The sequence below is a fragment of the Odocoileus virginianus genome, chromosome 21 (genome assembly GCF_023699985.2).
Source record: "Odocoileus virginianus isolate 20LAN1187 ecotype Illinois chromosome 21, Ovbor_1.2, whole genome shotgun sequence".
NCBI classification, from domain to species: domain Eukaryota; kingdom Metazoa; phylum Chordata; class Mammalia; order Artiodactyla; family Cervidae; genus Odocoileus; species Odocoileus virginianus.
The window spans coordinates 38,010,000-38,036,296 of record NC_069694.1 but is presented as its reverse complement, the minus strand read 5'-3'; the positions used below and the strand labels follow the sequence as shown (position 1 = coordinate 38,036,296).

General features: G+C 41.6%; 1 protein-coding gene across 3 annotated transcripts in view; it reads left to right on the top strand.

Annotated features, from left to right (window-relative positions):
• The window catches only part of ADH4 (alcohol dehydrogenase 4 (class II), pi polypeptide), a 36,033-nt gene extending 10,022 nt beyond the window's left edge, over positions 1-26,011 (top strand). For 2 of the 3 annotated variants that reach the window (XM_020901642.2, XM_020901639.2), the window contains 5 exons: positions 7,349-7,580; positions 14,941-15,201; positions 19,660-19,795; positions 20,552-20,690; positions 25,561-25,884. In XM_020901642.2, coding sequence (XP_020757301.2) covers positions 7,349-7,580; positions 14,941-15,201; positions 19,660-19,795; positions 20,552-20,690; positions 25,561-25,585 — 793 coding nt within the window. In that variant the 3' untranslated portion in view covers positions 25,586-25,884. Of the gene's footprint in view, positions 1-7,348; positions 7,581-14,940; positions 15,202-19,659; positions 19,796-20,551; positions 20,691-25,560 lie in introns of all 3 variants that reach the window. The other variant, XM_020901640.2, reaches the window with a different exon arrangement.
• The last annotated feature ends 286 nt before the right edge of the window (positions 26,012-26,297 follow it).

The window sequence follows — 26,297 nt, the reverse complement described above, 5'->3', positions numbered from 1 at the left end:
ACTCTAGGATTTACATTTTGTTCAAATAAGGGAGAGAAAGGGAGGGCTCCATATTCATGAAAACAGAGGCATGGACCTTACTCAGTATATCCCTCCCCAAAAGGAGTGAGGGAGACTCTGGCACAATCAGAAAATACCACAGAGTCCCAGTTGCAGACTGAAATAATAACATTTGGCTCGTCCAGACAGTCCCATTATGGAAGTAGAACTGGGAGAAAGTGGGCCAGGGGCTTCAGTAAGCACAGAGTAAGTTGCCCCAGTGTGCAAAAGGAAACTGACGGATTGGCCCCCCACAGTTATCAATACTCGGGGTTTCCTCAGATGTAATTAGGATGGGAGCTTGTGTGGGGACACCCAGGCACCTTCAGTCCTGATTGTCTTGAGAGTCTGACCCCTGAAACCTACGCCTCTGGGGGCAGTCTTTACTCCAGTGTGGTCCCTTGCAGACCGGACATGGAGCCGGGGGCGGCTTAGATGCCTGAGGGCAATCCTGTTTGAGGTGCCCCTCCTTTCCACAGTAACAGCAAGGCCGTCCCTTTTCACCGCGGTCCCTCTGGGAATTTTCTCAGGCTGTTTAAGAATGGTTCTGACAGCCATTACATGGGCTTCCACCTGCTCTTTTGTCATTCTCTGCCTTTCTTTTCCTCATATTCCCTGCCATAATAGACTGAGCCTGTTGTAACAGATTATCTAAAGACTGATTTGGCCCATATGCCTGTTTTAATAGCTTATAGCAGATATCTGGAGCCGATTGAGTGAGAAATCTATCATTTAAGGTCACTCTTCCCTCTTCATTTATGGGATCAATCTCAGTGAATCTGCAAAGGGCTTCCCTCAGTCTATCTAGGAATTTACCAGGAGCTTCCTTCTCTTCCTGTTCTGTTTTCTGTTTGCCAATTTGGCATAGTTCAAAGTCTTATCACGTGTTTGCCTGAGTCCTTCAAAAACACATCTGACAAAATGACTCCAATCCCATCTTCCTTTAGCTGTGTTACAGTCCCAATCTCATTCTATAGTTGGGACTGCCTGATTCTCAGTGGGGAGGGCGGCTATCTTGTCCTCCATCTTCCCTACTGATTCGTTACCAAGCCATTCATCTCCATAAGCAACTGCTTTCCCCAAAAACTCGAGTTTTTGAGGCGGGAGTTAGTGTTTATCCCAAGACATACATCACATTCTTCCAAGTAAGGTCATAAAGCAGAGTAACACCGTTAAAAGCTCTAATATATTTTTCTAGGTGCTCTAAATAGTCTTCTAGATCCTCCTTGATTCTTTGTATTCCTTGATAATAAAAGGGCTTATTAACTCTCATAGACTGATTATTTCTCCCAGTGGGTGCTTCTTGAAGAGGCAACAGCTTGTGTGGCTGTTCCTCAGCCCGTCTGGCTGCTCTGCACATATGATCCCAGGGATAGATTGGAGAAACCTGCTTTTCTTTATCACCTGTCTTCCACCTCATCCTATATGTCACCCTTAGTTTTTGCTGTTGATAGGGCCCACATTGTAAGGCGAAGTGCAGAGAAAAAGAGAGCGAGCCAGGCAGTCAGGAAAGAAAAAGGAAATGTATTAGAGGGAAAAGAGAGGTGACTGGCTCTTAAGGAGAACCAGTGTTCTCCCTTTCTGACGGAGTCCGTCTTATTCCCCACCAATGAAAAATTCTCTGAAGAGATGGTCACATAGCCGGAGGTCTGGAATCTGGTGGTCTCGCAGCTTTGAGAAGTTAGGCGCCAGTGAGATAACAGGGTGCCATTTGGGCAATTTGGGCAGTCTCACAGATCACTGTGATTTATTCTTTATTTGTGAGGTCGACATAACAAACCATCTTATCAATGAGAGCCCATGTGGGCCCTATCACACATGGGGTCTCATTGTCAGAAAACCCGGGAGGGAAGATCCACCACAACTGGGTGGGCTCCTCTCACAAGCCCACCTCTGGTGGTCCCCCGCCTTGGACCTTGCCAAGAAACTGAGATGAGCTCCACGATGGGACTCTCCCCTTGCCTTGCTGGACTGACATCCACACACCAGCCCACATTTCATCCATCAGTTACAAGGGTGAGTGAAATCCCATTCCCTCCGATCCTCTCTCTCTCTCTCTCTCTCTCTCTCTCTCTCTCTCTCTCTCTCTCTCTCTTCGTGCGTGCGCGCGTGCACACGTCTTTTCCAAGTCCTAGCACTAGGCAGGAGAATCCCCACGGCCCTCAGCCTTGCGCCCCGTCTGACTTTGAAATAGGGGATGCCCATTTCAAAGCAGACTATTATTACTCTCTGAGAAAGTCCTGAGAATGGCCTTTTCTCTTGGACCTTTCTCCTCGCTTTCTCTTGCCCTTGTCTAACCTCCCTATTCAGGCACAACGGGGAATTCTCAATCCCAGCCCTCAAAATCTACTCCCCTAAAATGCCTTCTCCAAAACCTAAAAGCCTTGGGCTTCCAAGGGGAGATAAGACCAAAAAGGCTTATTTACTATTCTAACACTGGCTGGCACAATACAGACTTGATAACAGGCCCCAATGGCCAGAAAACAAAACTCTCAATTATAATACTCTACGGGACCTCGATAACATCTGCCACCACAATGGCAAGTGGTTAGAAATCCGTTATGTTCAGGCTTTCTTCACTCTCCACTCTCGACCCTCTCTCTGTGAATCCTGTTCTACTTCCCAAATGCTCTTAGCCTACTCTGGGCCACATCCTCCTAATACAATGTCTCCCAATTCCTGTTCAGACTTTTCTTCTTCTTCCTTCAACCCGTCCGACCACAGCCCACCCTCTATCACTCCCAGTCCCCTTGCAGCCGCTCCAGCCCCAGTTCCACAGCCTCCACCTTACATCCTCTCCTCTCTCCCTCCTTCTCAAGGCAGCTCCCAACCCCCATCCCCAGCCTGTGCCTGAAATAAGCTCTGAGATCTCAGCCCCACCCTCTACCCGGAGGGTCCCAAAGCTTTACCCAGACCTCCCTAGATCCGCTCCCCGTAGCCAGTCCTGAACAACTTTAACACTGCAGGACCCTGATCCTTCCCTGCCCCATGCCTCCCTTTAGGGGAAGTAACTGGAGCAGCAGGCATTGTTCGAGTTCATGTCCCATTCTCCCTCACCAATCTGTCTCAGATTGAAAAGCATCTTGGCTCCTTCTCTTCATACCCGGATAATTATCTAAAAGAATTTGAGTATCTTATCCAGTCTTACGACTTAACCTGGCATGATATTTATATCATCCTTTCCTCCACTCTTCTCCCAGAAGAGAAGGAAAGAATATGGCAAGCCTCTCAGGCGCATGTTGATGAGATACACAGGACAGACGACACTCAGCCCACAGGGGCCACGGCTGTCCCCTGAGAAGATCCCAACTGGGATTATCAGACAGGGAGACCTGGGTGAGCAGCCCGTAATCACATGGTTGCTTGCCTCACTGTGGGCCTTCAAAAGGCAGGGCATAAAGCCATCAACCTTGATAAGCTCCAGGAAATAACTCAAGGGCTAGACAAAAACCCAGCACAATTTCTAGCCAGGTTAATAGAAGTGCTACAAAAATATACAAAATTAGACCCCACTTCAGCAGAGGGCACCATTGTCTTTAATACCCATTTTATCACCCAGTCATCCCCAGATATCCAAAAGAAACAAAAAAAGGCAGAAGGCCCTCAAACCCCTCAACGAGACCTTTTAAATTTAGCCTTTAAGATTTTCAATAACCGGGAAGAATAGGCAAAGCTAGAGAAGGCCCAACGAGATCAGGTCAAATGCCACCTTTGAGCCCATGCCCTACATGGCGCCAAGCCTCCATCAACCAACAGAGAAAGGAAGCCACCTGGGCCCTGCTTCAAATGCGACAAAGAAGGTCGCTGGGCCCGCTCATGCCTAAAGCCAAGGCCCCCTCCAGGTCCACGTCCCAGCTGTGGCATAACGGGACATTGGAAGGTCGACTGCCCAAATCCCCCTCCAGGGATCTGGACATTCCCCTCCTGGTTCCGAGCAGGAGTCCTCCGACCCAGCTCTGCCCAGTCTCCTCAGACTTGCCACCTTAGACTGAAGGTGCCCAGGGCCCCAGGCCCCGACTCTCATCACCTCTACGGAGCCCAGGGTAACTCTTAGAGCAGCAGGACCGCTTACAAGCCTTCACCAACTGAACTATCCACGAACTGCTTCTAACTCACTCAGATTATCAAAAACTTCGACCCCACACATATCCCCTTGACCCGCATTCCAGCCTTTTCTTATCTTACCCCCACGATGTCTTATCTTAAGCCCAGGACACCCCTGTCCTTCAGGAAGTGGTTACAGAAGATCGACCTTCAGCCCTTATCCTAAATCAAAAAGGCTGGAATGATAGGGCCCACATGGGGTCTAATTGATAAGATGGCTCATTATGTTGACCTTGCAAATGAAGAATAAAATCACAGCAATCTGTGAGAGTGACCAAACTGCCCAAATGGCATCCTGTTATCTCACTGGCACTTATCTTCTCAAAGCTGAAGACCACCAGATTCCAGGTCTCTGGCTATGTGACCATCTCCTCAGAGAATTTTTCATTGGTGGGGTATAAGAAGGACTCCGTCAGGTTCTCCTTAAGAGTCAGTCACCCTCTCTTTTCCCTCTAATAAATTTCCTTTTCCTTTCCTGACTGCCTGGCTCGCACTCTTTTTCTCTGCACTCTCCTTACAGCTGTCTGAGCTTCTCTTGCTTCAACTGTCGGAGTTTCTTTGAAACCAGTGTAGTCTGAGGTCATAATGAGACAGGGGTTGTTTGGACCTCTACTTGGGCAGTCTGAATCTCAGTTTGGGTTTTTACAGAGACTGAGGCAACCCTTCTGGGGTGGGGCGGGGGTGGGGGTGTGTCCCTGACTTTCAGTTTGGAGCCCAGGGTACGGGGCAAAGTAGGAGGACAGGAGGGAGCTGAAGGTTTCATATCCCAATCTATACCCTTAGGACACAAGTCTGGCATATCTTGCAGAGAGAAAAAGGTCAACACACATGCTCAGTTCAGTTCAGTTCAGTTGAGTCGCTCAGAGTCGTGTCTGACTCTCTGCGAACCCATGAATTGCAGCACGCCAGGCCTCCCTGTCCATCACCAACTCCCGGAGTTTACTCAAACTCATGTCCATCGAGTCAGTGATGCCATCCAGCCATCTCATCCTCTGTCATCCCCTTCTCCTCCTGCTCCCAATCCCTCCCAGCATCAGGGTTTTTCCAATGAGTCAACTCTTCACATGAGGTGGCCAAAGTATTGGAGTTTCAGCTTCAGCATCAGTCCTTCCAATGAACACCCAGGACTGATCTGCTTTAGGATGGACTGGTTGGATCTCCTTGCAGTCCAAGGGACTCTCAAGAGTCTTCTCCAACACCACAGTCCAAAAGCTTCAATTTTTCAGCACTCAGCTTTCTTTACAGTACAACTCTCACATCCATACATGACCACTGGAAAAACCATAGCCTTGACTAGATGGACCTTTGTTGGCAAAGTAATGTCTCTGCTTTCTAATATGCTATCTAGGTTGGTCATAACTTTCCTTCTAAGGAGTAAGTGTCTTTTAATTTCATGGCTGCAATCACCATCTGCAGTGATTTTGGAGCCCCAAAAAATAAAGTCTGACACTGCTTCCACTGTTCCCCCATCTATTTCCCATGAAGTGACAAGACCAGGTGCCATGATCTTGGTTTTCTGAATGTTGAGCTTTCAGCCAACTTTTTCACTCTCCTCTTTCACTTTTATCAAGAGGCTTTTTAGTTCCTCTTCACTTTCTGCCATAAGGGTGGTGTCATCTGCATATCTGAGGTTATTGATATTTCTCTCGGCAAACTTGATTCCAGCTTGTGCTTCTTCCAGCCCAGTGTTTCTCATGATGTACTCTGCATATAAGTTAAATAAGCAGGGTGACAATATACAGCCTTGACATACTCCTTTTCTTATTTGGAACCAGTCTGTTGGTATGCTACTTCTACCCATTTCCCTTGTTTTCTACAGAACCGGTCTAGTTGTAAAACAGTATTATAATTAAGAGACCCTCCAGCCAGCCACGGTTCACCTCCCCCCAATGGATACCATGGCCAGAGGAAGATCAGGCATATCATCTTTAAGCTCTAAGGATCAAATCTATCCCAGTTTTTCAGGATACAGTTCAAAGGAGTGAGGTTGGAATTGTTAGCTCCCATCTGTAAGAGAAAAAAGCGACCAGCGCTATCTTTCTACTGGAGGCGTCCTTCCCTGCTTTAGATGGGGGTGTAGACAGACTTTCCACCGAAGCTTTCCTTCCCTGTCCCTTACTGACGCAGGCACCATACTCGTCCCTCCCGGTTCTACCACAGAGGCGGGGTGTAGATGCACCAGGGGTAGACCTGATGGCATCCCAGATTGATTTTTTAGTTCCTTACCTGCCTGTTACCCTCTCACTTCTACAGAGGATGAGAGAGAAATGCAATGCGTCACAGTAATTTATTCCAAGGCCACACAGATTGGAGCTAGATTTTGAACCTAGGCAGTCTGGGTCTGGAGTCAAAAATCTTAATTGCCTTATTTTGTACTTAGACTATAGAAATTATATATGTATCTTTAATGCTAATTGAAACTAGTTATTTCAGAAGCTAAAATTTTACTACTCATATCTATGCAAACATGTGTGCTCAGTCACTACTGCTGTGTTGGACTCTTTGCGACTCAATGGACCATAGCCCTCCAGGCTCTTCTGCCAATATTGTGCCTCAATTTACTCATCTATAAAAAGGAGACAATAATAAAACCTACTTCACAGGGTTGTTGCAGATATTCAAAAAATGAAGAGACCCTTTTGCAAACCTCTAATGAAATAACAGATTTTGACAATGACCATCAGTTCTTTCCAGCATCACAAAGAGATAAGCTATTACATGCCTCCAAGTGAAAATACACAACACTATTTTAGCAACAGTCCTACAAAAACATAAAATTTGAATCAGATCAAGCATTTAGATCAAAAGTACTAGTTTAGGGGAAATACAGTGATGGAGAAATATGTTAAACCAGATTACAGGAACATAATCAGAAAAATCTAGAGTGAAGAAAATTCTGTAGGACAAATAACTATTTATTCAACAAAAAAACTGTAGGGGAACAAACAAGGGGTAGGGTGAGAACCTATAAATCAAGAGACATAAGAGACATACCAACCAAATGAAATCTGTAGAATTAAAAGAATCTTTTAGAGACATATACTGAAATATTTACAGATGAAACAGTGATGTCTGAGATTTATTCGAAAATAGTCCAAAGTGGGGAGGGTAGGTGCTTGTGTCAGGGAGCAGGTAGGTACCTTTTTTTCAGAAAAGTAATCAGTTGTCCATCAACTTTCCCTTTTTTGTATCTTTTTTTCCCTAGGCATTTTAAAAATCCTATGGGTGATCAAAAATTAATGGAAGATGGAACTAGTAGGTTTACCTGCAAAGGAAAACCAATTTACCATTTCATGGGGACCAGTACCTTCAGTCAATACACTGTGGTCTCAGATGTCAACCTTGCCAAACTAGATGACGATGCCAATTTAGAGAGAGTTTGTCTGCTTGGATGTGCATTTTCAACTGGCTATGGAGCTGTCATCAACAATGCCAAGGTAAAATGGTTAGTCACCAGGCTGTGTAAGATAGATGTTACTGGGAGGCAGCATGATAAACCAGCCAGATTTATCTTCAAAAAATTGGCTCTGTCATTTATTACCTTTGTGATTCTAGGCAAGATATTTAACCTCTCCACTCCTCTCTCTCTATTGTAATATCTACTACAAATAGTTGTGGGGATAATTAAATCATATTACATATGTAAGACATCTGGCCCAGAGGCTAGCATATAGTTGGCACCCAGTTCATGTTCATTTTCTTTCCTTTACTAGTATGTTAGATTATTGACTATCCCTGATTTAAGTACAGTCTGCTTAAACATGTCCCCTAAATATGTCCCTTGTCCTGTTGAGACAGCAGACCCGGTCAAGAGACAACAGAAACTAACCCATATAGCCACCTACTTTCTCCCTGATGCGGAAGATTTCTCTCTCAAATGTAGTAATTCATCTCTACGTCTCACTTTGCCCCTTTGTGGCATCAAGGGAGAGTCTCAGATGGCAGCCCTGATGGTGGCAAGATGTGTCCCTGAAATTCCACATTAGAATTTAGAAGCTTTTACAAAGCTCTTCAACTGACAGACTAGAGAGATGTCACTATCACTTGGATGCTTCAAACAACCTCCTTTCTTTCCTTTTTTTAAGATTTGTACTGCCTGCCTGCAAGCAAAGGCTCCCCTTCCATCCATTCCCAATTCCTCCTCCCTCTGGTGTCACCTGAGAAGCTGGGCCACCCTCCCTGTCCCCATGCAGTACCCCGGATCAGTGAACCCAGCCTCTCGCCCCCAAACGCACCCCCACAGGCAGATCTGAGCACACTATCCATCTTTCTTGTCTTCCTGTCCTTAGTTACCCTCTCTCCATCCGTCCACTAGGCTAACTCTTTGCCTATTTCAAGGGCCTCATTCTGAGCTTTGGGAGGCTGAGAGAAAGCACAGAGCTGCCAGAGTCAGGCACATGTAGGTTCAAACCCCACTCTACCACTTCTGTGGGATTTTGTGTGTTCAGTTGCTAAGTTGTGTCCAACTCTTTGCAACTCCATGGATTGTAGCCCACAAGGCTCCTCTGTCCATGCGATTTCCCAGGCAAGAATACTGGTGACCTTATTTGAACCTTCTTGACATCAATCTTTATCCCTTAACTCTAAACTGCAAAATGCAACCAGAGTGATCTTCCTAAACAACAAAATCTGGAGATTTCATTCCCCTTTAATTATTCCCCTTTTCCTTCAATATGCTAGTCATTCTTTCTATTTCCTTTCATGGCTCACTGTTCCCCTGGGCCTGACCCCCAGTCTCTGGGTTCTAAATGTGGCCTCTAGACTTTTCACACCTGGCTCCCACCAACACTGCCTGGAAAGCTCCCCCACTTCTTCTGTCTGACTCCATTTATTTGTCACTTCCTGTTGGAAACCTACTCCATCTTCCCAGGCATGCACTGGGCATCCCTCACAGTTTCCCCTAAAGTATCTGTGTTTAACCCTTTCTTCCTTCTTATCACACTATGGAGAAATTTCCCACTTATTACTCCTTCCTATTAGATGATTTGCTCCATAAGGACAAGAATTCTCTCTTGTTCATTGTGATGGCTCTGGAGCCTAGCCTTGTGTCTGGCATATAGTATGAGCTTGGAAAGTTTTCAGCAAGTGAACGAATAAAGCCAGGTTCATATGTAACCCCTAAAACATCTTGGTGAGGCTTGGTCCTCAGCTTTACAATCCAACTATTGTTTTTTATAAGATTACATAGAGTTGTTCAGTGTCAAGAAAATGAAGTCAGCCTAACCAAAATAAAAGGCTGATCTAGTAGCCAAAATAAAAAGATACAACTTTTTGTTGAGAATTATATCAGTCAAGTAGATAGGGATGCTACTCTTGGCTCTCAGTATATTATCTCCTTCCAAAAATTCATTCATTCACTTATTCATTAGCAAAAATTTAAGACTATATGGGAAGTCAAACTATAATCTGAAGGCTCCTACAGGAAGGGTATTGTTAGTTGAGTGGAGTTAAGAGCTGATGTGACCCTAGCAGTCAAGGCATATTTTCCTCTAGATAACACTGGAGACACAGGAAAGAATTACAGCTCTTTGCTACAATCACCACCACCACAGCTACCTTTTCACCCTGCCTTTTTCTGGACTCCAAGTTGACTATCACCTTATACCACTGTAGTCTTTCTTCAGGGATATTAACACTTGAGATTCAGCAATAATTTTCTTTTAAATCTAGTCAGTTCAGTTCAGTTCAGTTGCTCAGTAATGTCCGACTCTTTGTGACCCCATGAACCGCAGCACGCCAGGTCTCCCTGTCTATCACCAACTCCCAGAGCCCACCCAAACCCATGGGCATTGAGTCGGTGATGCCATCCAACCATCACATCCTCTGTCATCCCCTTCTCCTCCTGCCCTCAATCTTTCCCAGCATCAGGGCCTTTGAAAATGAGCCAGCTCTTCACATCAGGTGGCCAAAGTATTGGAGTTTTAGCTCCAGCATCAGTCCTTCCAATGAACACCCAGGACTAATCTCCTTTAGGATGGACTGGTTGGATCTTCTTGCAGTCCAAGGGACTCTCAGGAGTCTTCTCCAACACCACAGTTCAAAAGCATCAATTCTTTGGCACTCAGCTTTCTTTATAGTCCAACTCTCACATCCATACATGACCACTGGAAAAACCATAGCCTTGACTAGATGGACCTTTATTGACAAAGTAATGTCTCTGCTTTTTAATATGCTGTCTAGGTTGGTCATAGCTTTCCCTCCAAGGAGTAAGTGCCTTTTAATTTCATGGCTGCAATCACCATCTTCTGTGATTTTGGAGCCCAGAAAAATGAATTCAGCCACTGTTTCCACTGTTCCCCCATCTAGTTGCCATGAAGTGGTGGGACCGGATGCCATGATCTTAGTTTTCTGAATGTTGAGCTTTAAGCCAACTTTTTCACTCTCCTCTTTCACTTTCATCTAGTCAAAGCTTACCTAAATTCCCAGAATCTCTTCTCCCTGCTGTTGAAGAACAGCTAATCCACTTCATGAGATACTCAAGAAAGAGAAACAAATTTGATAGGAACAAGTAAAAAGAAGTGAATTGTCAGTAATCTAGACAAAAGGTAAGAGATTTAATAATTTTTAATTTACCTCTGAGAAGAAAAATGCTGCAATAACTCTGATTAATTATTAAGGACCATTCCCCATTCCCCCACCATCACCAGAACTCCTTGTTTTTTTTAATCTGTTTGTATCCTTTATTGCCAAATTAATTACATTTCATAGAGATCTTTGAAAGCATAAAAATGTCCTAAGAATGTTGTCTGTATATAGATAATCATACACTATTTAAACCTCTATTTCTATAGGGGGTTATACCTTATAACCTTCCCTTGTGGTTCAGATGGTAAAGAGTCCACCTGCAATGCAGGAGACTGGTCTTCAACCCCTGGGTCAGGAAGATCCCTGGGAGGAAGGCATGGCAATGCACTCCAGTATTCTTGCCTGGAGAATCCCATGGATAGAGAAGCCTGGTGGGCTACAGTCGATGGGGTTGCATAGAGCTGGACATGACTAAGCAACTAACACAAACAAAAAAAACAAACAATACTTTATAATGACCCCCCACCCTGAACTGCAATTAAAGACAGTTTTACACACAGGTGTCCAGTTTTATAACACAATTGGTACAGTGTATTCAGCTTATACACTGTTGTGAGCTATGCACAACTGTGTACAACACTGCTTCAGTGAGAAAAATGCACGTCTACTTCCAATTAGACTTACTGGCGAGCTTTATAACAGTCTCTGGAGAAATATATTTGGAAATATACTAAACTCATGCCACAGTATCACAGTAAAGATTACACAGTATATACAGAACAGTATTCTGAATATTTGAAAAATATATATATTCTTTTTCCCTGAGTGGCAAAAGCCAGTGTATGCATGCCGAGTATGACACATAAACTAAAGTAAAATGGTCTCTCTTTCCTTAATGGTTTTGTTTTCAAATTAGAATATATCAAGGACTTTTCCTGGACACATTTTCTCTTTTTCTTGGATTTATGCTTTTAATTCTAACAGTTTCTTATCACCACTGGAAAATATTAATTGAACATATCTCTGTATAGTATTTTTCCCACTACACCACTCTACAAAATAACATATTCCAGCTACAGCAGCTTTCCTTGTCATCTCACATATTATGTTTCTGTTGCATTTAATGTAACAAACATTCACTAAAGCTAAAACATACAGAAGACTCCTTGATAGCAATATGAAAGATTATATGCCCTCAAAGATTTTAGTCCACATGCACACACACAAAATCATTCAAAACTAATTTTAAATTATATGATATAGAAAAAGCAAAAAGGTGGGTAATAATTTCTAATTGTAGAATCAAGAAACATTTCAAGGGTAGAGTGTGATTCAAGTTAGGCCTAGACATACAGGTTATATCTTAATTAAAGGAAATAACGTGAAAAGCATATCAAGCTGAGGGAACAGCATGAACTAAGACCTGGGGAAAGAAAACTGCAACGTTTGGCTGTAGCTGTGGTATTGCGATTATTATGGTGAAGAAGTAGAAAGGTATCCGACCAAGATAATAAAAATCCTTCAATGCCATGCAAAGACATACCTTCTTTGTTCCATTTGAATGAAGTGATGATTTGGGATGATCAAGTTAATTCACATTTATAGACATATTATTGGTCATTCAAAACCAATCACAACATTAATACCAAAAAACCAAAAAAGACCTATTAGAAATACAGATGTCAAATTACTTGTGACCTTTTTTTGATCTGTATCTTATTTAAATGTAAATTTTTATTTTATAATGCAATATAGTTGATTTACAATGATGTGTTAATTTCAGTGAAATGATTCAGTCATACATATATCCATATGTAAATAGTGCTGCAATGAACACTGGGGCTTGTGATCTATTTAAAGTGAAGTTGCTCAGTTGAATCCAACTCTTTGCAACCCCATGGGCTGTAGCCTTCCAGGCTCCTCTATCCATGGGATTTTCCAGGCAAGAATACTGGAGTGGGTTGCCATTTCCTTCTCCAGGAGATCTTCCTGACCCAGGGATTGAACCCAGGTCTCCCACATTGTAGGTAGACGCTTTACCATCTGAGCCACCAGGAAGATCTATTTTAAAAAGAAACCATTTGTTTATTTTTGCTTTTATTTCCAATATTCTGGGAGGTGGGTCATAGAGGATCCTGCTGTGATTTATGCCGGAGAGTGTTTTCCTAAGTTCTCCTCTAGGAGTTTTATAGTCTCTGGTCTTACATTTAGATCTTTAATCCATTTTGAGTTTATTTTTGTGCATGGTGTTAGAAAGTGTTCTAGTTTCATTCTTTTACAAGTGGTTGACCAGTTTTCCCAGCACCACTTGTTAAGGAGGTTGTCTTTTTTCCATTGTATATTCTTGCCTCCTTTGTCGAAGATAAGGTGTCCATAGGTTCACGGATTTATCTCTATTTATCTCTATTTATTTCTATTCTGTTCCATTGATCTATATTTCTGTCTTTGTGCCAGTAGCATTCTGTCTTGATGACTGTGGCTTTGTAGTATAGTCTAAAGTCACTTCCAATCCATGAATATTGTATATTTCTCCATCTGTGTGTCTGTTGCTTCATTTGCTATTATTTTCTCCTAATCTGAGGGCTGTCTTTTCACCTTGCACAAAAATAAACTCAAAGTGGATTAAAGATCTAAATGTAAGACCAGAAACTATAAAACTCCTAGAGGAGAACAAAGGCAAACACTCTCCGACATAAATCACAGCAGGATCCTCTATGACCCACCTCCTAGAGTAATGGAAATAAAAGCAAAAATAAACAAATGGGACCTAATGAAACTTAAATGCTTTTGCACAACAAAGGAAACTATAAGCAAGGTGAAAAGACAGCCCTCAGATTGGGAGAAAATAATAGCAAACGAAGCAACAGACAAAGGATTAATCTCAAAAATATACAAGCAACTCCTGCAGCTCAATCCAGAAAAATAAATGACCCAATCAAAAAATGGGCCAAAGAACTAAACAGACATTTCTCCAAAGAAGACATACAGATGGCTAACAAACACATGAAAAGATGCTCAACATCACTCATTATCAGAGAAATGCAAATCAAAACCACAATGAGGTACCATTATATGCCAGTCAGGATGGCTGCTATCCAAAAGTCTACAAGCAATAAATGCTGGAGAGGGTGTGGAGAAAAGGGAACCCTCTTACACTGTTGGTGGGAATGCAAACTAGTACAGCTGCTATGGGGAACATTGTGGAGATTTCTTAAAAAGCTGGAAATAGAACTGCCATATGACCCAGCAATCCCACTTCTGGGCATACACACCGAGGAAACCAGATCTGAAAGAGACATGTGCACTGCAATGTTCATCGCAGCACTGTTTATAATAGCCAGGACATGGAAGCAACCTAGATGCCCATCAGCAGACGAATGGATAAGGAAGCTGTGGTACATATACACCATGGAATATTACTCAGCCATTAAAAAGAATTCATTTGAATCTTCTAATGAGATGGATGGATGAGATGGATGAAACTGGAGCCCATTATACAGAGTGAAGTAAGCCAGAAAGATAAAGACCATTACAGTATACTAACGCATATATATGGAATTTAGAAAGATGGTAATGATAACCCTATATGCAGAACAGAAAAAGAGACACAGATGTACAGAACAGACTTTTGGACTCTGTGGGAGAAGGCTAGGGTGGGATGTTTCGAGAGAACAGCATCGAAACATGTATATTATCAAGGGTGAAACAGATCACCAGCCCAGGCTGGATGCATGAGACAAGTGCTCGGGCCTGGTGCACTGGGAAGACCCAGAGGGATCGGGTGGAGAGGGAGGTGGGAGGGGGGATCGGGATGGGGAATACATGTAAATCCATGGCTAATTCATGTCAATGTATGACAAAAACCACTACAATATTGTAAAGTAATTAGCCTCCAACTAATAAAAATAAATGGAAAAAAATAATAAAACATTTAAAAAAAAAGAAACCAATAAGCCCTTTTAAATGTGTGGGCTTTAGTTTTTGTTCTCGTAACACTAAAGGGAAAAGGAAGACAAGAGAACGATTTTTACTTGGGTTTGTAGAAATATGAGCTGGTAATTCTAATTCTAATAGCCTTCAAATGTTTCTTTAAATTTAGCCAGTGATTCGTACATTTTCACATTGGCAAATTTCCCCCATTTAGTTATATCATTTAGTTTTACAACAGACAGGCTTTTATATATCTGTTCCTGTCCCCACTTCACTCTGTCCCTTTTTCAAAAAATGGGACCAGCTGCTTTAAAAGTTAATTTATAATGTTCTTGCCTGCAGGTCACACCTGGTTCTACCTGTGCCATCTTTGGCCTAGGAGGTGTCGGTCTCTCTGCTGTAATGGGTTGTAAAGCATCAGGAGCTTCCCGAATCATAGTTATTGACATCAATAGTGAGAAGTTTACAAAGGCCAAAGCCCTTGGAGCCACTGACTGCCTCAATCCTAAAGACCTAGACAAACCCATTCAAGAGGTCATCATTGAAATGACCAATGGAGGTGTGGATTTTGCCTTTGAGTGTGTAGGAGGAGCTAAAATCATGGTATGTATTTCTTATAATAGGATATAATAAACATTGCTTATTGACATAATTAACATTAAAAATATCTTAATATGTTTATATCTAATATTAATATTTATGTATATATAAGTTAAGTTTATATAAGCAATACTTATTAATATATTAGATGCCATTATATGTTACATAATTAATTTTTATTTGCTATATTGCTAATTACTACTTAATATTAATGTGTTATTAACATTTTCTTATTCTTTCACATGAAATTCAGCAAAAAACATTAACAGAAAACTTAGAAATTAAAACTTTATAAAAGAATTGTGCCTATGAGAAGTGAGGGAAAAAGAAAAGGCAGTCCTAGAAGAGGGAATAGAGAGGGTGACTGGTGTCCCTCCTAACAGCCAAAGGTATCCACTCTCACACTAAAGTACAGCCAGGAGAGGTTAGCAACCTGCAAACAAGCCAGTTCTGTCCATCAGATCTAAATAAATGGGCTGCTGAATTAAGTCCAAATTATGTGTGAAATTTTCAATTAAAAAATCAACAAGCTGCAAAATTAAATCTAAATCCATTTTTCCTAAACACTACAATTTTGATTCATTCAGATTTCTTCTCCTCTCAGGACAGGAAAGGAGGGCCCTTCTAAGTGCAGGGTCCTGAGCATGATTGCAGATGCACACCTCTAGTCCTGTCTGTTCTGCTCCAAAAGATGGGATAAAGCGCCACCAGCCAACGAAGGGATTAGTTAGCCTCCAGAGTGTGTAGCCTTAGTCTTCTGCAGATACTCGCCTGATGCATAGTTGCTCAAAGACACCATTAGGAAGAGTTTTGTTTTGTTTTTTTAACAAGATGACTAGAGAAATCATCAACTAAATTTTCTGCCTATGGAGTCTTATTCCATTAGTGAGAACTGTGAAGTATTAATAGTTATGACACTATTCCTTTTTATTTACACCTTCACTCAGCCTGGCTCCTAAAACTCTCCTCTACAGAGAGGCTTTCCAGGTGGCACTAGTGGTAAAGAACCCACCTACCAATTCAGGAGACACAAGAGATGAGGGTTTAATCCCCGGAGAAGGAAATGGCAACCCACTCCAGTATCCTTGCCTGGGAAATCCCATGGACAGAGCCGCCTGGTGGGCCAGAGTCAACAGGGTCACAAAGTGTGTGTGTGTTAGTCACTCAGTCGTGTCTGACTCTTTGTGACCCCATGGACTGTAGGCCACCAGCCGCCTCTGTCCATGGGATTTCCCAGGCAAGAATACTGGAGTGGGTTCCCATTTCCTTCTCCAGGGGATCTTCCCGACCCAGGGATGGAACCTGGGTCTCCACACTGCAGGCGGATTCTTTACCATCTGAATACCAGGGGTCGCAAAGAGGCAGACACTACTGGGCACTGGGAGGCTGTAAAGAATGCAGTTCTGTACTTCAGTCTCCCAGGAGCAGGCTTTGCTGATTCCTCTCCTCACTTCTCACCTGACATGTCTTCCCCATGAGAGAATGGAAACTGGGAAGAGCTGCTGAGAGCAATAGGCTGCCCTTCCTGGGCCTTTCCTCTCAGAATGGTTTCACTGCAAATAGCATGCTTAAGAAAGGATCTGGCCGGTAATAAGTGTATGCATGCATGTGCTCGTTGCTCAGTTCTGTCTGACTCTTTGTGACCCCACAGACTGTAGCCCACCAGGCTCCTCTGTCCATGGGATTTCCTAGGCAAGGACACTGGAGTGGGTTGCCATCTCCTCTTCTAGGAGATCTTCCCGACCCGTGTCCTCTGAATTGGCAGATGGATTCTTTACCACTGCACCACCTGGGAAGGACTCAATAAATGCTAGCTATTACTGAAATTCATGCAGGGAGGGTTCCTTGCCCTGCACTGCTCCTCCGCATCCAACGCTTCAGGCCCTACTTTTATAATTGTCCTTGAAGCCTGAGGACTGCAATGTGCCACATCCATTCCTCCACTTCCCACAGCTCACATGCTTCACAAACACTGAAATTCAGCCCATTTAACCTTATTTTTCTAGTACAGAGATTCTCAAAACTGGCTATACTTTAGAAGTATATGGGGAGTTGTTTTTCACTGTCAATGAATAGACCCATACCTAGGATATTCTCATGCACTGGGGACCCAGGTACTAATATTTTTTACAAGTTTCTCAAGCTGAGAACCACTGATCTAAATTTTTCAGGTTCCAATATTATCTTATTTATTATACCAAGAAATGCATTTTAAATTATGGAACAGAATCACACTAGAGAATCCAAATAAAAAAAGATGGGTTTATTTAACCACAAAAAATGAACTGCCTAACCTAACACCAAGGGAAAGGAAAGCTAAATTTCTAGGTTGTGGAAGAGATTCCAGTAATGGGTATGAACTTGATTCTGATGACTTCTAATGCTCTAAAGCAGCCTAAGAAACCCAACAAAACAATTAGAAATTTACAATAATGGACAGTTTTATAAGACTTTGATAATTAAAAATAATTATCATCAAAAGTTATCAGAAGCTACTAAATAAAACCATGTATTTGCGTATAATACCTATTTAACTAAGTCATATTTATGGAGGTCAATTCCCTGCTTGGAGAAAAGCTCAGAAATGTAGAAAAGGGCAATAGGAAAGACATTAAATTTAAAAATAAAGAGGAGGGTTCCTTGGCGGTCCAGTGGTTAAGACTCCACGCTTTCACTGCAGAGGGCACAGGTTCAATCCCTGGCCGGCAAACTAAGATCCCTAAGCCACATGGCACTGCCAAACCCAAAATGGGAATAATCTAAGTAGCTCCCTTAAGGTAACAAGCAATGCCAATGTTGTTTTCCTCTCTCTGTGGGTCCCTCTGTACAACATTCATTAAACAAAAATGCTTCTGCCATAAAAGAAGTGTAGAAAGTAAAAGAGTTGCTATTTAGAAATGTTAGAAATTTTCAAAACTATAAATAAACACAGATTCAAATAAAGATTTCAAAACACATTCTAAAAGTTCTAAGTCATTTTCCATCCCTAGTAAGACAGACAGAGACAGCAAGAGAAGAGGGAGAGAATATACTGTACTTCAGAATGCTTCTTTCATATAGCGATCAGTGATGAAAAACAGTATTTCTATTGGAACTTTTGTAAAGTCACCTCGACAAGTGAGAATCAAGTTGACCACGTACTATGGCAAAGGAGAAGAAAATGGCAACCCACTCCAATACTCTTACCTGGAAAATCCCACAGATGGAGGAGCCTGGTAGGCTACAGTCCATGTCACAAAGAGTCTGACACAACTGAGCAACTTCACTTCACTCACTTCACTCACTTCATACTTTATCACTGAAGGAAATGGCAACCCACTCCAGTATTCTTGCCTAGAGAATCCCACGGACAGAGGAGCCTTGGTGGGCCATGGTCCATGGGGTCGCAGAGAGTTGGACATGACTGAAGTGACTGAGCATACATGGCAAAGGATATGGGGTAAATTATACTTTTCTTATATAACATTAGTCTCAAAAGAGTTTCAGATGTTCAACTATACCACACGGCTTCTATGTGGAATGGCCATCCACAAGTTTATATTTTTCTTAAACTTATTTATGTTTTCAATCTTGGCATTTCATATTAACTTCAAACCTGCAGTGGGTTAAGATAATGATATTTTTTCTTCTCTTATGCAAAGATCAGTGCAAATCCTCTGGGCCCATTTTCCATGTGGTGACTTAGCAATGAAGGAAGTTCTAATTTTTGGCTTTACAATCTCAACACAAGTTTCTCTTGGTTGTCAGAGCAGAAGGGATAGCTGGCAGGTTGCCCACTGGCTTTTCCACTTTGGGCGGGAAATGGCACACATCACTCTGCCCTGTAGCTCAGAACTAGTCACGTGACTCTATGTAACTGCAGGAGAGCTAAAAACTATAGGGAAGTAGATGAAATGTTTAATGAGCAGCAGCCACTGTCATTTCTGTTTAACTGTTTTGTCTTCTGTTTGAAATAGCATTTCTTTTCATTTATCTCTACGTTGAGATCTATTAAGTTCACAGTATATGCCTCATATTTACTTATTCACTCTCTCTTCATTACTTAATTTGGATCCTAAGCCTCTGGAATTACAAATATCTTTGCATATTCCATTGTAGATGGTCAAAAACTTGTTGATTCAAGTTTACAATATCATCTATAGATGGTTCCTTAACTTCATGTGTGTGTATTTTTCTTGACATACAATGAAATACACTATAGGTTCAGCATAACTGTGGTATTAAACAGAGTAAAATATGTTTTGTTTCATTTAAATATCCTTTTTGATGATGTTCAAAATTTTATTGGATGTGCGATCTGAAACACAACATAAGTGACTCAAGTCTCAATCTATATTATGACCATAAGGTCATAATGCAGAATTGTGTAAATTTTCCCTGAAGCATTGAGCACACTCACATTGCAGTTCATGTTCTACTTTTCTACCTGCTCAGCCAAACTTTTTTTGTTTGACGTTCCAGAGAGCAGCCCTGGACAGTGTAACAGTAGGCTGGGGAGTGTGCACTATCATTGGAGTAAACGTTGGTGACAATGGACTGAATGTTTCCGCAATGGAGCTATTAATGGGCCGTACTCTAACTGGAACATGCTTTGGCGGTCAGTTTTTGCTTTCTTTTTTCTTCATGCTGCTGCTAAGTCACTTCAGTCGTGTCCGACTCTGTGCGACCCCATAGACGGCAGCCCACCAGGCTCCCCCATCCCTGGGATTCTCCAGGCAAGAACACTGGAGTGGGTTGCCATTTCCTTCTCCAGCTCATGAAAGTGAAAAGTGAAAGTGAAGTCGCTCAGTCGTGTCCGACTCTTAGTGATCCCATGGACTGCAGCCTACCAAGCTCCTCCATCCATGGGATTTTCCAGGCAAGAGTACTGGAGTGGGGTGCCATTGCCTTCTCCTAGTAGTACTCAAATTATCATAATGTAGGTTACTGAAAGGAAAGAAAAAATATTTTTTTAAATATTGAGTGCCTAGGACATATCTGAAGACTACATGAAAGCTATTTATTCTATTGGTTACTTGAAAGTAAACAGAATTTTTATAGAAGGATAACTATAATTTGCAAATTGAAATCCAATTTACATTAAAATAGACCAATATAGGGGAACAAAAGGTAGACTTGGATCAAAGAGATAATTCTTTATCTAGAAATAGAAAATAATCTTGAATTTTTCTCTTGAAGAAAAAATTTAATAGATTAAAAATACAAAAAAAAAAAAATTAAAGACGTCAGGGAGATAATCTATTTGGAACAACCCATATCTGACCTAAAAATTTCATTCATTTGACTAACGCTGGTTAAACTATCCCTTCACGTCAAGACCCATGTGTTTATTTGACATTTTGGGCAATTACAGGTTGGAAAGGTGTCACTTCTGTTCCAAAGCTGGCTGCTGACTACAAGAATAAGAAATTGGATTTGGATGCATTGGTGTCCCATACCCTACCTTTTGACAAAGTCAATGAGGCATTTGACCTAATGTACCAAGGAAAAAGGTAAATTACCAAATGAGTGAGCAGTCTGAAAAATCTTTACAAAGATTCTATTTCATTTGATGTTGAAAACTAACCAGTTTGTCTTTTCTGACACTTTCCACATTATCAGAAGTACTCAAAACCCTTAAAAGTTTAAATAGTGGCCATATGGAAAAAAGAAAACTTCCTACTCTATCTCCATAATATCATGGAGTATATTAAGTCATGTCTGGTTCTTTGCAACTCCATGGACTGCACCACACTAGGCTTCCCTTGTCTTTCACTATCTCCCAGACAGTCTTTCACTGTCTCTCACTATCTTCTCTCTCTTTCACTAACTCACTCTCTCTTTGCTCAAAGTTATGTCCACTGAGTCAGTGATGCCATCTAACCATCTCATCCTCTGTCGCCCACTTCTCTTCCTGCCCTCAATCTTTCCCAGCATCAGGGTCTTATCCAATGAGTCAGCTCTTCACATCAGATGGCCAAAGTATTGGAGCTTCAGCTTCAGCATCAGTCCTTCCAATGAATATTCAGAGTTGATTTCCATACATTGTTCCAAAATAGAGTGATGGTATAAACTGACACACATTTTCCCCTTCATAAACAATTTTTAACTCAATTGGGGCTACTCTGGAGAAAGAGTGATTTCTAGATTATAATGTTAGGTTCCTTTGGTACATTATTGCTCTGGATCTGGAATCACTGTGGTCTGCAATTGACACAGAAGGCCCACTCCAGGCCCTTCATTATCAGATTCAAATGAAAACCATGAAAATGTGAGCAGTGGGGGGCAGATGTCCAATATGTCAAGGATGTCCCAACTCTCTCATTTTCTAGGTTTGTCATGGGTATCCAGTAAGTAATTCAAGTCTACAATTTCAGCTACATTGTGCTCTCTTGGCACAGACCCTAAGAGCTGATTTATAAAAGTGTCCCAATTATGGGATCCCTAGTAACTGGGGAGTAAGACTAGGATCAATGATTTTGGTTAAAATAACCACAGCATTGGTCAACAGGAGCAAAGGACAAAACACCAGGAACAGTATTAAATAGAGAAAATGCAAAAAGGCAAAAAAAGAAAATATATCACAAGAGAGGCAGGGGAAAAGCATACAGTTAAATGACAGGAATCTGAAGCAGAGAATAAATGTTGCAAAAGAAGAAAATAGATCCACAGTGTGAAGACCCAGGATATTTCCTGGGGAAGAAACCTGAGAAAATATCTCTACTACATGAACTTCCTAATTTGCAAATGTGTTCACTGCAAGATATCAAAAGGAACTTCAATAAAAAGAAAGGAAATCATCCCTGCTGAGTGAGGTGAAGATGATTTTCCTTGCAGTTTGAGAGCAGACTCCCTGTGTTTTCAGATAGCTTAAAAGGAAAGGAATGTGTGAAGAAGAAACTGAATCTCTTGCATGGACTTCTGCAAACAGAAAAAAAAGCAGTTATGTAACATTACATAAATTACATAAAGAAGAATTATCAGTGAAGGGCTACCTGGCTAAAATCAAATCCTTTCTATATAAAGATCTGTCCTTGGAGAACAGAGGTCAGGCTTTCAGTTGGGAAGTGAATGGATGTCTAGAAAACAAGTGGTAAAAACTGCAGACTGAGGACAGCAAAGAAAAATGAGTTCCCCAAACTTGTTTCTAAACTTTGTATGCCTAGAAAAAGCCAGTCTGATGAGAAATGAAGTTTAGGCCCACCCGGGATTATAAGGCAAACTACCGGGCAGACCACCGTCACATCTTGTTTCACAAGGAGACCCGAGGAAGAAACTGAAAGATCAAAATTGGACAATTTTGTCAATGAAGAGGAAAAGAACCAAGAGGAAAAAAAACATAAAGTCACATCCAGAGAACCAGTTGCTAGACCACTTGCTGCAGAAGAACCAGAAAGAGTAAAACCCATAAACACACTTGGGAATGGAAGAACAAAGAGAGGAAGAGATATAGAAGTCAAGTAAAGAACCAATACCTAAACAGAAATCTAAGGAGGAGCCACACAGAACCAAAAGTTCAGGCTGAAATGGATAAAGGAGATAAGAAATATGGAAAGAAACACAGAAGACAGCCCAAAGATTCTAGCTGCCAGAGACGTGAAGAAAAATAACCTGAAAGAGTAAAATCACAAGTTTCTCATTACACAGATAAGGATAAAAAATTCTGGAAACTGGAAGTCCAAGATTAAAGTGCCAGCAGAGAGGAGAAGAGATGCAAAACTACATCCAAAGACCCAACTGAGAAAAAGAAAGAACAGCTCAAACTAAAACAGTGGTGTCCTCCAAGACCAACCCTCTTAAGTGCACTCAATGCAGACAGTACCTGGATGAAATCACATCAGACCTCTTGGAGCTGTTCCTAGTAGGCAAATGTGAGGACATGTAGCTTTTCATACATTCACAGCAAAGTAAAGGTCTAGAAAGTTCTGTCAGGAAACTAGGCCTTGGTGGGGGCATGAATTCTGATGCCCGGATGGCAGAGGATGATAGGGAGACCTATATCTACAAGCAGTGGTATGATCAAGACTATGAGAGATTTGAGTTCCCTCCAAAAACTCAGCTGATGGAGGAAAAGTAAAAAGTCTACATAAGCTGTGCTTATCTGACTGAAATGAGGCAAGAAGAAATTCCCAAGATCACAGAGCAGCTTGAGCACCTGGATGGCCAAGTTCCCTACAGTTCAGTTACCAAGCATGTCACTCAATATCAAGCGGGTCAAAATGTATATATGTCTACCCTGAGGCCTTCACGTTGGACATACAGCTGTCCAGTCCTGGAAAACACTCACAGAAGGAGCCAATGGATGGAGATCTGAATCCAGAATCCTATAAGAAATACATCAAACTACGTTAAAGGCAGAGACCTGGACACTCCTGAGCTATACTGAATTGGCCACATAAGACATCTTCTGTATCAAGAGTAATGGCAAGCCCATTGAGAGAGACATCAAGTTCAGACAAGTTTTACAGGTTGGCAGAGGCCTCTGCTCTTCCAGGAGGCAGTAGACTCTGCCAGAAAATCGTGCCAACAATGGAGTTGTAACATCGCACACATGGTGGTGCTTTAAGAGTTAGGTAGAGGTAGTTCTTTTTCCAAATGTTTCTAATTATCTGTGGGTACTAACAATGACCATAACTATGTGTCATAGCCCTTGCTTTTAGACCTCTATTTTAAAGTTGCAGAGCTCTTTCTGCAAAAGAAATCCATGAGTAGAAGTCCAGCGAATGACAAAAGCACAGGGGTGGAATGTGTGGGCTCTGTCTGAGCCACCTCCCCAGCAATCCTTGAGTTCTGTTTATGACTATGCATTCTGCTCCTTCTCATGAGTCCTTCCCCACTCCCTGCTCTTCCTGGGCTCTCCTTCCTTCCTTTTCATAGGGTCTCTCCCTGTCCACACTTTTCCTAATCTCTTGACTTCACTCAGTCTTTTTCTGGGATCCTAACAGTGGTTAGGAGCTAACCTGAAACTAATCCATACAGATATAAAGTTACTTTACTTCCTAGCTATTGCAAAGTGAAGATTTTCTAGAGAAAAAAAAAAAGGAAAAATAAGCATTATTCTTTAAGCTACATGGAGTAACTTAGTGTGTAAGCCCCACAATATCTTGTACAATCTTAATAACCCTGTAAGTAGTATTCATCACATTAGGAGTTGGATTAGGATTTAGGGCCTTACTGGGCTTCTCTAGTGACTCAGATGGTAAAGAATCTGCCTGCAAAGTGGAAGACCTGGGTTTGATCCCTGGGTTGGGAAGATCCCCTGGAGAAGAGAACAGTTATCCACTCCAGTATTGTGGCCTGGAGAATTCCATGGACAGAGGAGCCTGGAAGGCTACAGTCCATGGGGCTGCAAAGAGTCGGACACGACTGAGCAACTTTCACTTTCAGTTTAGAGCCTTACTGGCATTCATAGCTCCTCCAGCACTGTTTTTCTCAGTTATGAAATATATCCACAAGGACTACTAAGTAGCAGTCAAACAGAAAATGCTGCACTACTTTACCAATACCTGGGCAAGACTCCCACACTATACCATGTAGGCCTGATAATCAGTGGTAAAATGGAGGCCGAGGGGTAGACCACGTGAATGAGGTCTCCTGCTTCCCCCTGGCTCACCAAGAAAACCAGCTAACTGTCCACACAGCTAGAAAGATGGCAAAAGAGAAGGCAGAGGATGGGCCTCCCCAGGGACGCTGACTATACAGGAACAGGAAGTACAATTGAGGTTATATCCTCCTGCCATACCAACTGCATAGTAGCAAGAAAGTGGAGGGAACACAACACCCAGTTGGCCTCTTAAGGTGCAATGACCCTGACTTATGGTGCAGAAAGGCCACAGAAGTTCTTCCATCGGAAGATGTAGCTCCAGGTCCTGGGTGAAAACAGTATGTATGCTGGCAACCTGCTGATGCCTGGGATTTCACAGGTCCAACAGTAAGGCCCAGGAGAAGCTTCTACATTTCTAAAGGAGTAGAAGTCTGAGTTCTCCAAAAGCAACATTCCAACACATCAACCACTCTTTTTTTTTGATGCTCAATTTTCTCTAAGCTACAGGAGAGCCAAAAACAGTTAGCCCAAGATGAAAATCAAGCTACAGTCGCGCTGTAGTGGACTGCTCTACTTCTCTATAACATCAGTGAGCAACAGGAACTTTGCCCAGAGTCAAGTGAGGGTCCCCAATTTTCCCCCAGCTTACTAACACCATATGAAATATTAGTAATGTCATGAATGGAAGTGGGTGACAACATAAAAGAAGTTAGGCTTAGCGAAGTAGGTATCTGTACAGAAATATTAAACTGAATCTTGAAACAAACAAAATTATTTGTGGGTTTTGGTGAAATTTACCATGAAAATTATACTGATTGTTGTTTTATTATTATTAACAGCATTCGGACAGTCCTGCTCTTTTGACAACACCAGGAACAATTTGGAAAACTAGCTGACTAAATCTGAACCTGTCTGGTTAATCCATTACCTGATATGATGAATAATAATAGCCATAACTTTAAACAGATATTTACAGTTAACACTCAATATTAAATAGCAACAAAGACTATAGCATTTGTATCTATAAAATATATCAATATCTCCTATGTTAAATAACTATGATAGTTGATATGTTTATGAACAGTCATATGATGTTTGGGCATTGTTTAAAACTAGTTCTGGAGAGCTGGAAGTGGGGAATAAAGGGGTCATAAATAAAACTAGATTGTCTACATGTTTATAATTTTTTAGGTGGGGTGATAAATATACGGCGTTTCATTATACTGCTCTCTCTACTGTTGTATATGTTTAAATTTTTCCATAATAAAAAGCTTTTTACCAGAGAAAAATTATGGATATGTAGACTGTAATAAGATACACATATCTTTAAAACGTACATCATATATGTAACACAATTTACAATAAGTAACAAGCTACTCTTCCTTAATTCGCTGCTAAATAATTTTAATACCTGTTAATTTCTCTTAGCTCCACTTCACCACTGTGAACTATAATCACAAGTAGTGGGATATCAGAGACTATATACATGAGTGTATATATATACATGTAAAGATTTTTTAAAAGAAGATATATTTATACTCTCTAATTTCCATTTTTATTAAATAAGTCCCTTTTT